The sequence below is a fragment of the Molothrus aeneus genome, chromosome 2 (genome assembly GCF_037042795.1).
Source record: "Molothrus aeneus isolate 106 chromosome 2, BPBGC_Maene_1.0, whole genome shotgun sequence".
Taxonomy (NCBI): Eukaryota; Metazoa; Chordata; class Aves; order Passeriformes; family Icteridae; genus Molothrus; species Molothrus aeneus.
The window spans coordinates 83,814,903-83,827,659 of record NC_089647.1 but is presented as its reverse complement, the minus strand read 5'-3'; the positions used below and the strand labels follow the sequence as shown (position 1 = coordinate 83,827,659).

The 12,757-nt window shown below is 48.6% G+C and overlaps 1 protein-coding gene across 1 annotated transcript; it reads left to right on the top strand.

Moving 5' to 3' along the window:
* Nucleotides 1-5,451: 5,451 nt before the first annotated feature.
* On the top strand, nucleotides 5,452-12,141 carry CHST7 (carbohydrate sulfotransferase 7). Its single transcript, XM_066545184.1, has one exon. It carries the CDS (start codon nucleotides 5,455-5,457, stop codon nucleotides 6,856-6,858), a length of 1,404 nt encoding a protein of 467 aa, XP_066401281.1. The 5' UTR covers nucleotides 5,452-5,454; the 3' UTR covers nucleotides 6,859-12,141.
* The last annotated feature ends 616 nt before the right edge of the window (nucleotides 12,142-12,757 follow it).

Here is a 12,757-nt window from a genome sequence, read left to right as displayed (position 1 = left end):
CCTCCCTTCTCACTCCAACTTGCTGTTGGTCCCCAAATTCCACTGTCCTCTTCCCTCAGTCTGAGGAGAATTCATGTACAGGAGTCTCATGCCTTTCTCCTGCCCCTGCTCTTTTGCAGAGCTATTGTGTGGTAGGGGATGCATGGTGGCTGTGTGATTGTATTTACCAAAGCCTGAAGCTGTACAGAATCACAGAATAAGCTGAGCTGGAAGGGACCTTCAAGGATCATTAAAGTCCAGCTCCTGGCCCTGCACAGAACCATCCCCAAGAGTCCCATCATGTGCCTGAGTGTTGTCCAAATGCTTCTTGAACTCTGTCAGGTTTGGTGCTGTGACCACTGCCCTGGGGAGCCCGGTCCAGTGCCCAAACATCCTCTGGGTGAAGAACCTTTTTCTAGTATCTAAACTAAAACTCCACTGGCACAACTTTGGGCTGTTCCCTTGGGTCCTGTCACTGTTCACCACAGAGAGGAGATCAGTGCCTGCCCCCCCCTTCCCCGCATGAGGAAGTTGTAGACTGTCATGAGGTCTCTTCTCAGTCTCCTCTTCTCCAGGATGAACAGACCAAATGCCCTCAGCCACTTCTCATACAGTGTCCCCTCAAGGTCCTTCACCATCTTCATTGCTCTCCTTTGGACACTCCTAGTTTTATATTTTCCTTATATTGCAGCACCCAAAACTGCACACAATATTCAAGGTGAGGCTGCCCCAGTGCAGAGCAGAGTAGGACAATCCCCTCCCCTGCCCAGCTGGTGATGCTGTGCCTGATGCCCCCCAGGGCATGGCTGGCCCTCCTGGCTGCCAGGGCACACCAGTGACTCATGTTCAACTCGATCAGGACCCCCACGTCCCTTTTTATGGTTCTGCTTTACAGCATCTCATTCCCCAATCTGTCCATACATTCTGCCCCATCCCAGGTGCAGATCTAGGACTTTGTCTTGTTGAACTTCATACTATTGGTGATTGCCCAGCCCTCTGATTTGTCAAATGACTCTGCAGGGCCTCCCAGCTTTTGAGGGAGGTAATAGCTCCTTCCAGTTTTGTATTGTCTAAAAATCTGCTTAGTGTCCCTTCCAGTCCTGCATCCAAGCCCTTTATGAAGATGTGTAAGAGCACAAGACCTATGATAGAGCCCTGCACAGCCCCACAAGTGACAGGTCACCAGTCTGATGTCTGTGTTCACTGTAATCCTTTATGCCTGACCTGTGAGCCTGTTGCTCACCCATGTGTTTATCCAACTGTGTGTTGGACATTTTGTCCAGAAGGATACTGTGAGAGACAGTATTGAAAGCTTTACTGAAATGCAAACCCTTGATCACCTGGGTGGGTTACCTTGTCATAAAAGGAAACCAGGTTTGATAAGCAGGACATTCCTCTCACGAAGCCGTGCTGGCTGTGACCAGTAACTGTACACCTGGCTCCTCTCAAATCAGCCCACAGAGAAACTCAGAGATCTGGACTTGTGCCAGTGTAATGATTGGTACACAAGACCAAGGTAGTTAAGAATGCTACACTTTCCTGCATCATTTCCTTGTCTTCCTTGCAGATGCTCAAGAGTGACATCAGGTGTACATGCAGAAAGCTTAATTGCTACCTTCTGAATGTGGCTTTGTGTCTGAAACCACTTCCACCCAACTTACCAGCCCCAGATTAGAAGTCTACTCTGCTTTTCTCTTACTTTCCACTTTCTTCAGATCCTCTAAATTTCCATTGAGTCTCTCAGAATTTCCGTGTCATTTTTGACCTTTTTCAGGTCCTCAATCTCTGTTCCACTTTTGGGAAAAACTATACTGCAAAAAGTCCCTTCTGCACCAGCCATCTCGCCTGGACCAGCTTGTCCTTCCCATTATTCTCAACATGCCCTTTCTAAAATGTGAGCTACTAGGGCTGGTGCCATATGCGAAACATGTGGTATTGCACATGTTGGAACATCTGATGACAAAGGAACTTCCAAAATAAGGACATTTGTCCTAGCTTGTTGGCTTCTGGAAGGTTTTTAAGCTGCTACTAACCACGGACTTCCTCTTGGCTGAAGCCTGTGAGTGACAACATGTGCAAGCAGAGAGCTCATTAACAGTCAGGATGTTTGAGGGCGGTGCTCCGTGTGCAAAGCATGTTTAATTTTATCAGCAAATCAAGCTATTTTTACTCACAAAGTACTCTGTGAAAATGACAAGAGCATGGGAGAGCTGAAAGATTGCAAGATATAGAGACAACTATTTCTATTTTGAAGCCTCTGCTGAGAAGATAAAAATTATTGAGGCTGAAATGCTGCATTCCAGCATTTACTGTCTCTCTTGACAGTAGAAGCACCGTGGGAGACAGAAGAGCAAAAATTAAGTTAGACAGATAATACACAGGAAGCCAATGTTATGTTATATTAAAAACAGCCAGTACTTACAGTGACAAGCTTGGAAACTAGAAAGGAAATACTGCAATACTAAAGTATGCAGAACATGTTATGCCTATATTCTTTCCCCCACTCTTTACAAAAGAATATTAAGCATATAATTATCACCAAAAAATGGCAGGAGCTAGATGTCAAATGGGCAGACTACTTCACAGATCAGAAGAAGAACCTGGCTGTCTTCCTTGGGTGCAGAACTCTCCTGATCTTAGAAGGAGATGCAGATCATTTGTATATTTAAATGGTATCTTCATGGTTTATAGAAAAAGCCTAAATAGTGAAAAATCATCTCTCTTATTGTGCTGAAGAGACAATGCAGTCTGGAACTGAAAATTGAGAAAAGAGAAAGCTGATCTCTTCCCACTCTATGCAAAGCAGCAGTCCACTCCCCAATGCTCAAATTAGGTACTTCTTGAGAAGTAGGCACTTTCTTCAGGAAGGCTGGAGCTCAACGATTATAAGTCCAGCTCAGACACCTACTGGGTGACAAAATAAATACTGGCTTTGCTGGAATCTCCCTGTGCCAAAAACAGCTGTAACCCAAAACAACTGACGTAAACACTTACAGCCTAATCCTCTTGCAGTAGAGGAACCGTTGTGAAGGTGCAGAACAAAACATTTACTGTCATTCTTTTTTGATCTGATAATCTTTTAACAACTGTGGTTTTATCTTTACTAAAGTATGTAACTTGTGATAAAGCTATTTGCATCTTTCATTTTTTCTAGAACAATTGCCACAGAAGTTTGTAGCTCCACTCTCTGAAAAAAAGTCAGTGTAAGACGTACATAGTTTTATTTCTATGGTTTCACATTTTTGTGATGGGTTGTCTTACTCTGTGAGATGTTTGATTCTTTACAAGACAGCTTCACTTCAGTTAGGCAGGTTTAAGACCTTGATTTTAGTTCTTAGGCCTAAGTATGTGTCACAGAAACCCATACAAAATTAGTTTAAAGTAACATGTCCTGCGGCATGGCTCATAGGCCATCACTGGTGCTGATGCTACTGTCAACCCAGTATTTTGTCTTACAAAGGGGAAATCCTATTTGTAAGTCATCCATTCTCATTGGCACTTCTCAGGATCCCATCTTGGTAAATCTATCTAAATTACTATTTTGCATGATGCCACAAGTCAGCTACACTGAAGATTCTCAAAATACTGAATATAAATGGGTTTTGGATGGGGAAGAGATTTTTTTGACAAGACTGTAACCTGATTTTGGCAAGTGTGTTTTTATTCTGTTGTCCTCCTTTAGTTGTTTGAGAGTCTGGATGAAATCCTGGTATTATTGAGTCAGAGGTGAAACTCACACTGCTAATAGTGGGATACTGGTGTATCTTGGTGTTTAAAGACATAAGCAGTGAAATGTATGTTGAGGCAGAATTTCCTTTCCAATGCTATAATTTTGACATTCTTCTGCTAAGGAGCTCACAAATCTTGTTTGGCACCATCTACTCACTCAGCACGCTATAAAGGGCAGGAAGCCCAGTCTTTAACACTTATTAACATGGGGTAAGTAAAGCATTAGAGGACAACTGGCTCACCACCTGGACAGAAGAGAAGCATGCTTTTTCTCTCTCACCTTGACTTCTCGTCCTGTGCTTTGCCTGACAAATTCAAAATTAGATTATTATTTATTAACTGGACATTCATACTGTGCCCAGCATCTTCAGGCTGTGTATCTGTATATCTGTATGGATAGAGCATTTTTAGAACCCATGAAACTAATGGTAGTTTCTGTTCTCTGTTGCATGTGGTGTCATGTGTCTAATCACAGGTGCTTATATACCACAAAGACTCTTCTGGGAGTCAAAGGGCAAGAACCGTGTTATCCTCTCTGAATTTCACCCTGCAAACCATACTTAAGTACTAGTAGTGTTTTACGGAGGATGCCACCTATTGCCTAGTGGTCAGGACTGTCAGGAGCTCCCACTACACCATCAGCAGGACAGGGACCTAACTTTCCTGACAGCTGGATGCTTGGACCAGGAACATGGGATCATGGTCCATCTCCTTATGTCCACATCTTCCAAGGTCAGGCAGGGGCTGGGCTGGAGATTCTGGGACTATATCTTTTAATTTAAACACCTGAAGTCACCATCTTGTTGACTTTCCACTTCCCAGGAGATTTCAAATAATCTTAGATGTCTAAAAAACTAGAAGTCTATGTTGGAACTGGTAACTTTATGCTCCTACTGTAGTTAATAAAGAGGGCTATCGGGAAGACATCCACAATAGGTTGACTGTCCCTCTGTGGGGTCTCATTTCTTCCTTCCAGCCGAAAAGGGTGACCCGCTCAGACAGCTATGGAACTTATAGGTGTAAAAACTGGAGCAGTGAGTCATGAACGAGATGTCCGCATCCCATCAGCACACACACGTAGACAAAAGTGTGGCTGAGAAACTCCGCAGCTCCCTACAGCGCAGAACTGCAGCATTTCTGAAACTCACTGCAGATTTTAATAGCTGTCGTCTACCCTAAAAATACATTTGCACCTCTCCTCCTTACTGTAGCGTCTTGCGCGTTCTTTCTCCGGAGGTCTGGTGGATACCAGGACCAGCCACTCCTCCTCGGGACACCCTCGGCTGCTCGGTACCTGTCCTGGCTGGCACACCTACTTTTCGGTGCGCCCCTTCCCGGGCGGGGGTGAGTCCCGCCGTGCCGAGCCCGCCCCTCCGGCCCTGCCCGGGGGAGGGAGGGAGGCCGGGCGAGGGGCGGCCCGGAGCCCGGCGCAGCGGCACCGGGAGCAGCAGCGGCAGCAGCCCGCGCCCCGCCGGTGGCAGTGGCTCCTCAGGCGGCAGCGGGGGCAGGTGCGGGCGCTTCCGCGTCGCGCTGCGAGGAGGAGCAGGACGAGAGGGAGGAGGCGGCGGAGAGCGCGGCCAGCGGCCCGGAGCCGGGCCGGCGTGCCCGTGGGCGTGCTCCCCGGCGGGGAGCACCGCCCGCCGCCCACATCCCCGCCGCCGCCGCCGCTAACTTTGCTTCTCCGCAAAGAGCCGCCCTCCGGCAAACAGAGGGTCGGCGGAGCCGGGGTCCGAGCCGGCCCCAGCGATGAAGGGCCGGCGATGGTGGCGAGGCGAACATCGCCGCTTCGCCGCGGTGCTGGTGCTGTACACGCTGCTGCTGCTCCTGTTGGTGCCCTACGCGCTGGACTACGGGGCCAGGCGCGGGCGAACGGACGAGGAGCCGCTGCTGCGGCGCTGCCCGAGCCTGGAGGAGGCGCTGAGTGAGTGGGGCTGGGAGCAGCGGCCGCCGCTGGACGAGGAAGAGGAGGAGGATGAGGCGGGCACGGCCGGGGCGGCGGGTAACGGCAGCGCGGGGACGGCGGGGAAGCGGCACATCTACCTGCACGCTACCTGGCGAACGGGCTCCTCTTTCCTCGGGGAGCTCTTCAACCAGCACCCCGACGTCTTCTACCTGTACGAGCCCATGTGGCACCTTTGGCAGGCGCTCTACCCGGGGGACGCGCTGAGCCTGCAGGGAGCCCTCCGCGACATGCTGCGCGCCCTCTTCCGATGCGACTTCTCCGTCCTGCGCCTCTACACCGCCCCGTCCGGCCCCCGCGACCCGCTGGCCCCCGCCCCGCCCGCCGCCGACAACCTCACTACGGCCAGCATCTTCGGCTGGCGGACCAACAAGGTGATCTGCTCGCCGCCGCTCTGCCCCGCAGCCCCGCGGCCCCGCGGGGAGATCGGCCTCGTCGACGGCGCCACCTGCGAGGAGACGTGTCCGCCGCGGGCGCTGCGGGAGCTGGAGGCCGAGTGCCGCAAGTACCCGGTGGTGGTCATCAAGGACGTGCGGCTGCTGGAGCTGGGCGCGCTGCTGCCGCTGCTGCGGGAGCCCGGCCTCAACCTGCGGGTGGTGCAGCTCTTCCGCGACCCCCGCGCCGTCCACAACTCCCGCCTGAAGGCGCGGCAGGCGCTGCTGCGGGAGAGCGTCCAGGTGCTGCGCAGCCGCCACCGCGCCGAGCCGCGGGGCCCGGCCCGCCACCAGCAGCAGCATCTCCTGCTGCCGCCCGGGCTGCTGGGCGGAGGGCGGCCGCCGCAGCCGCAGCACCGCGCCGAGTTCTTCCTCGGCGGCGCGCTGGAGGTGATCTGCCAGTCCTGGCTCCGCGATCTCCTGCTGGCCCGGCGCGCCCCGGACTGGCTCCGCCGCCGCTACACGCAGCTCCGCTACGAGGACCTGGTGCGGGAGCCCCGCGCCGAGCTGCGCCGCCTGCTGCGCTTTGCCGGGCTGACCGTGCCGCCGGCCCTGGAGGACTTCGTGGTCAACATGACCCGCGGCGCCGCCTACTCCTCCGACCGGCCTTTCCTCATCTCCGCCCGCGACGCGCGGGAGGCCGTGCACGCCTGGCGGGAGCGCCTCAGCCGCCAGCAGGTGCGGCAGGTGGAGGCGGCGTGCGGAGAAGCCATGAGCATCCTCGCCTACCCCCTCAGCGCCGGCGACGCCCGGTAGCGCCCGAGCCCCACGTCCCGGCCGGGCCCAAGGGCGGACGGACGGACGGACGGGCGCCGTCGGGCAAAGCTGAGCGCGGGGGTCACCGCTGGCATGGTAGGCGCCCGCTCGGCGGGCGGGGAGCTCCTTGAGGGCAGCCCCGGCTGAGGGACACCTGCCTCGCCTCGGGTACGGGCAGCGCTACAGGGTGCAGGCCCCCCGTGCCGCTGTGGCTTCACTGTGGCTGTTTCCCTTCTGGAGAGGGCGGGGGGATGTTATATTCACGAGAAGGGTTTGGTAAGGGGTGTCCTCCGAGTACGGCATCACTCTTGGAGCCTTTAACTTGAAATTGTACAAAGAACAGGTATACTACAAACAAACTGCATGAAAATTTAAAAATCCCCCAGGTGAAGACTCTCAGCAAGGAACTAGAGGGCCTGGAAGGTGCTCCTGTGGGAGCATTGCCCTTCTGGATCACACTAACCTCTGTCCTATTGCTACGGAAACAGAAGAGGCTTCTGTGAAGTCGCTGCAGGGGTCAGCAGGGGCCTGGACAGCCAGGAGGAGGGTGCCTGCTGCAGGGTAGGACTCAGCTCTCCTGCCCCAAACCTGCTCTGCAGGGATGGGCTCTGCCCCTGCTCATTGCTGGTGCTGTAGGCAGGGGGCTGAGGGAAGGGGAACCGTGGCCACCTCTGTCCCTCGTTCTGAGCAGCAGGGTAAGCAGTGCAGGGAGGGTAAGCATTCACCTGCTTATGTGTTTTGAAGTTGTCTGTGGCAGGAATCTTTGCTTTTCTAAAGAAATCTGTAATTGTTTTGAAAGTAGGATTTTTTAAAAAATATACTTACATTGATATAGTTTGGTGATACTCGTGTGAGATACAGGTGACTGACATGTTTCTTTGGAACACGTGTAGGGGTGAATGAAACTGGAAGGCAAATGCTTGACATTTCTGTTTTGTTTTCTCTCTCAGATGAGAGAATCACTTTTCTTCCCTTGCTTCCGGGCTGACACATTGTGCCGTGCACAGGGTCCTCCTGATCACATCCCTTCCAAACAATAACATCCTCTCAGCTGGCAACTCCTGGACAAAAACAAATGTTTCCTAAGAGGCTAAGACCAATTAATCATGAAGTTCCCTAGTAAAACCTTACATTAAAAAAGCAAGCAAACAAATAAACAACAACAAAAAAAAAACCCTGAAATTTTATTTTGGATTTTAAAATCACATGTTCCTGCAGATATCCTGAAACTTGTGTGAGAAGTGGGTGTGTATCTGCAAGTACCTTTGTTTATTTCTTGATGTGGGGGTAGAAGGTTCAGTTGTAATTTAGGGATGCAGTTTCATAACTTCATAGAGACTGCTTTTGAATCTGTTACAGTCTGGTAGTCTTTGAATGGCTCCATGAGAGCGTACAGGATTACAGGGATGTTTACATGCAGTCCTCAACTACAAACCCAGAATATGAGTTTCAAATTGAGGATAGTCCAGGATCAGGAAGAAAGCAGTATTTAGATAAAGTGCTGAAAATAGAGGCAGTTCAAAGATGTTATGTTATCATAGAGGAGGTGTTTGAATTGCACTGTACATTTTTGTGCTCTGAGTGTTATGCTGTACAGCATGTCACTAAGTTAGGATGAACTTTCATTTATTTTGGCTCTTTTTCCCCTTGATCTTCCCATCTGAGAGTATGTTGGCATAAGAAGCAGGTTTCTTTCATTATCTGACAGGAAAATGTAGTCATGATAATATTTTTGAACAAATTTATCCATTTCTCTGTAGCATACTTCATTCAGTTTTGCAACCTTGGGCTTCTGCTTGAAATAAGAATTACAGGGTCTTGTTTTGTGCTGGAAAAACTTGTGTATTATCTAAGGGATGTTTCTGCATTCTCTCACTGTGCCTGTGACACCAAAATTTGTCTCTGAGTGTTCCAGTGGCATTTAATAATGGTATTTGTATAGCTAGTACCTGTACAATGCCTTGATAACCCGTGTCAGGTAACCTATTTTGGACGGCTTTTCTGGGACTATACCCAGCCTGGCTTGTAGTGACAGGTTTGGAAAGAAATTAAGATTTTTGTGCATACCAAAAGATGATATGGTACTTATTTTCTTAAATTGGATGGGAGATTAAAATCCAGTATATCCTCTTTATTTGTTCTTACCAAGCTGCAGTCACAGAATTGTGTGATGCAACAGTTAAGCATTCTCCTCACTTTGACAGAGAATCTCATCATGCTCTTTCAGGTTGTAGATATCTTTCCTAAGTCTTTCAAAATTCACACTTAATTTCCCTTAAAATGGTTCATCATGATGAGGAAAGAAGTGTTATCATCTAGCTTAACTTGATTCTTATAGCTGGGAGGAAATTATTTGGTATTTTCTGAAACTGTTTCCCTGTTTGAGCTGTAGAGGTGGTGAAGAACCTTGAGGAGAAGCCGTATGAGGAATATCTGAGGCGACTTGGTCTGTTCAGCCTGGAGGAGACTGAGGGGAGACCTCATTGCAGTCACAGCTTCCTCATGAGGGGGAGTGGAGGGGCAGGCACTGATCTCTTCTCTCTGGTGACCAGAGACAGAACCCAGGGAATGGCTTGAAAGTGTATCAGGGGAGGTTTAGGTTGGGTATTAGGAAAATGATCCTCACTCAGGGGGTGGTTGGGCACTGGAACAGGCTCCCCAGGGCAGTAGTTACAGCACCAAACCTGACAGAGCTCAGTAAATTTTTGGACAATGCTCCAGGCACATTACGTGGCTGTTGGAGCTGTCCTTTGCAGGGCCTGGAATGGGACTTTGCTGATCCTTGTGGGTGTCTTCCAACTCAGGATATTCTGTGATAGATGCATTTTCTGTATCAATAATTATTTCTGTCAGCACAAGTTGTTCATTAGCCTGGTTGCTCTCTATGAGTTATTATTTTAATTTTTAAATTTTTGTATAATGTGAAAAAGGCTCCATTGGGCAAAGTGTACAAAATATAGCAAGTGCAATTTTTGGTTTGTATTCAGTGGACCTGAATTCATCAGAAAGCTCATCTAAAAAGTCCATAGGGAGTATCTAAAGCTGAGAAAGGAGCAAGCAGGCCAGAGAGACATCTTAGAACAGTGTATGGATGACAGTTGCTTGGTGCCTGGTGGTGTGACACGTGTGCTTCAGTCACTGGAAGGTTTTCTAAAATTCCTCTGCCCAAGGAGGACAACTAAGGCTCACCAACAAATGCATCCCATTTTTCTCTTCATGGTGTTTTGATGGCATTGGACAGCATCATTCAGGGTGTTTACAGCATGTACTTGGTCTTGAAACTCAGGCCTTGAAGAAAAAGCAAATGTACTCTCAAATGTCAGTGTTGGTATTTATTTGAAAAAGCAGAAACAGGCCTGATTAGGACAACCAGCATGGAGTTTCAGTGGCAGAGATCTTTGGAACCAACCAGAACTTGCTGAAAGCAGGACACACATAGTTAGACTGCATTTTTAGAGCAGCTGGACATTTATGGCTTGGGCAGTTTGAGGTGAAGTCACAGTTCTACTGGATGATGTAGAAAATTGAACTGCTCATTTAGAGCAGAGCATAGCATGATAAGCAAGAGAACAGTAAACACATTTTTATATCCAACCTGAACTTGGAAGGCTTAGAATCACAGTGCAGGACTCAGCTATAAAGTTTTAGTATTTCAGACTGAGATTGGTGAAAATGACCTACTTGTGCTACATTACATACAATGAATTAACAACTAATTTATTAAAAAGTCATAGTGGGAAATGGGTGCAGAACTGACAAATGCTCACAAGACAACTCTGTTGTCTGTTTTTACTTAACTTCTGATTGTCACACGTCCAAGTTAAGGGAGGTAGAAACTTGAGTACTGTAATTATTCATAAAAGGCTGGGATGCTTCCATGCCATGATTGCTTGTGGGAAATTATGAAAGTCCAGGGCCAAGAAATACTTGGGCCCTGCCTTATTTCTACTCCTTAGGATATGGAGTCCTTGTAGATATCCACAGTACGTACTTGCATACTTGCAGGTACAATAGAAATAGTTCAGTATCAGTTGCAGTATCTAACAAAAGTGTTGGAATGGTTGTGGAGTTACTTATTTAACAACTTCAGTATTGCATGAGTCATTTTAGCCCCCTCCTCCCCCATCAGTCTGGGCATCAAGAAAAGTTCTGAGTTTCTGCATTAAGTTCTCAGTATCACCACTTCCAGTAAAGCTCAATGATAAAAATGCTGCAGAGTTTTGGGTTTGTTATGGTAACGCAATTAAACCACTGAATTAAACCCCGAGAGCCAACAAGCCCGACAGCATGTTCTGTTCCTTTCTTCAGCACAGAGAGCTGTCACTGAGACTCTCTGATGGTGCCTGTCGTTTTTCAGAGTCACCATGCAACCCGTGCAGCACTGGGACTACCTGAGATGCTTTGTCTTTCCTATTTAACCTAATGTGACTCTACCACCATGGAGGATGACATGGGAGAAATAGGATTTGTCAAGCCTTGCATTAGCAGTTTTCAATACCCCTCTGGCAGTGTGTGTGTGTGTGTGTGTGCGTGTGTGTGTGTGAATGAGGGGCCAGGTCCAGACTGTCCCCTTGGCTGTGTTTCAAAGAGATGAAAGCTGGATGCAAACACATTGAGGCAGTGGGTTTCAGTGATTGAGGGGCCTGTTGTTTGTTGGTGAGACATAGATCTGGCAGTCTCAGCTCTGAACAACAGGCTGCAAGCTGATGAACGTTGTAGCACTCGCAGTCTGGGTATTGAGTACTGTGAAATTCTTGCTTCCAGCACTGAGATGTTCAGCTCTGCTGCTAACCTGGGGCACCTGCAGTGCCATTTCTTGTTGCTGTTAAATGGGAATCCAGTCCTTCCCTGGAGCTTCAAAACTTGTTGCCCTGTTTCTGAAGGTCCAACTTTGCCAAACTTCAACTGTATATAGACTGAAGCTTTTTGTCATGGGCATAAGGTTTAAGTCTTTTGGAATTTCAGTCAAAGCAGTTGCATATTCTTTTTAACTTAGGATGTTGTGGTCTTTTGCCTGTGTTCAAATATTCTCAAAGATATTTCTTTGAAATAATTTGTCACTTCAGTGTTTTGGGACAGGAACTCCAGTTTGGGTAGGGGAAATGACCTTTTTGTAGAGGATGTCCCCTGCATTTTTATTTTTACCTCTGCTTTCTATTCTGATTTGGCCAAATATATTAATGTTTGTATAAAACGGATAGCACGTGCTCAGTAAAAGTGGTTTTGGTATGTGTGTGTATCTTTATTTTATACCAAATAAAATCTGCATTGATCTTCTCTCCAGTGAGCATGTGCAAACCTCTTTCTTTCCCATAGAAAACTCAGTGTGGTACAGAGGCAATCAAAACCATGTAATCATGGCAGGGGCTGCATCACTGGGCTTAGCAGGGAGGATTCTGCTATTCCTGGTTCCCACTGATGCCTTCTTCCCTATCTCCTCTTTCCCAGTTGTAGTTGTTCCTAAGGAAGACCCCCCAAAAACACCCAAAGACCCCCAAATCCAGTGTTCAGCTTTCCAGTGCTTAATAATGGGAAGTTCTATAGGTGAGAGGGAAGAGACATTGATGACAGATGGGGTTAACATGAGGGAATGGAGAAAGTAATTCACTTTTGGTTGAGGATAGTGGGATTTGTTGGGCAAAGGACTTGGGTGTGAGATGAATGAAGGACTGGGATTTGATGAGGAGAGGCAGGAAGTTGTGACTGCTTTAATTGGAAAAGTTGGCAAGGAGTGTGTGAGGAAAGGAAGGAGCATAGAGGGAGCAAACTAGCAGAAGAAGAGACCAAGAACTGGGAATTGCCCCAGTTGTATTGTTTGGAGGAGATAGAAGAAGACAGCTCAGGGCAGGAAGAGGGGGAAGATGGAGAGCAGAGTGAGTCTGAGTCCAAATTGCAGGGG

Excerpts from the sequence above, each read along its gene's own strand:
- CHST7 (XM_066545184.1), top strand. The coding sequence starts at position 5,455 with ATGAAGGGCCGGCGATGGTGGCGAGGCGAACATCGCCGCTTCGCCGCG.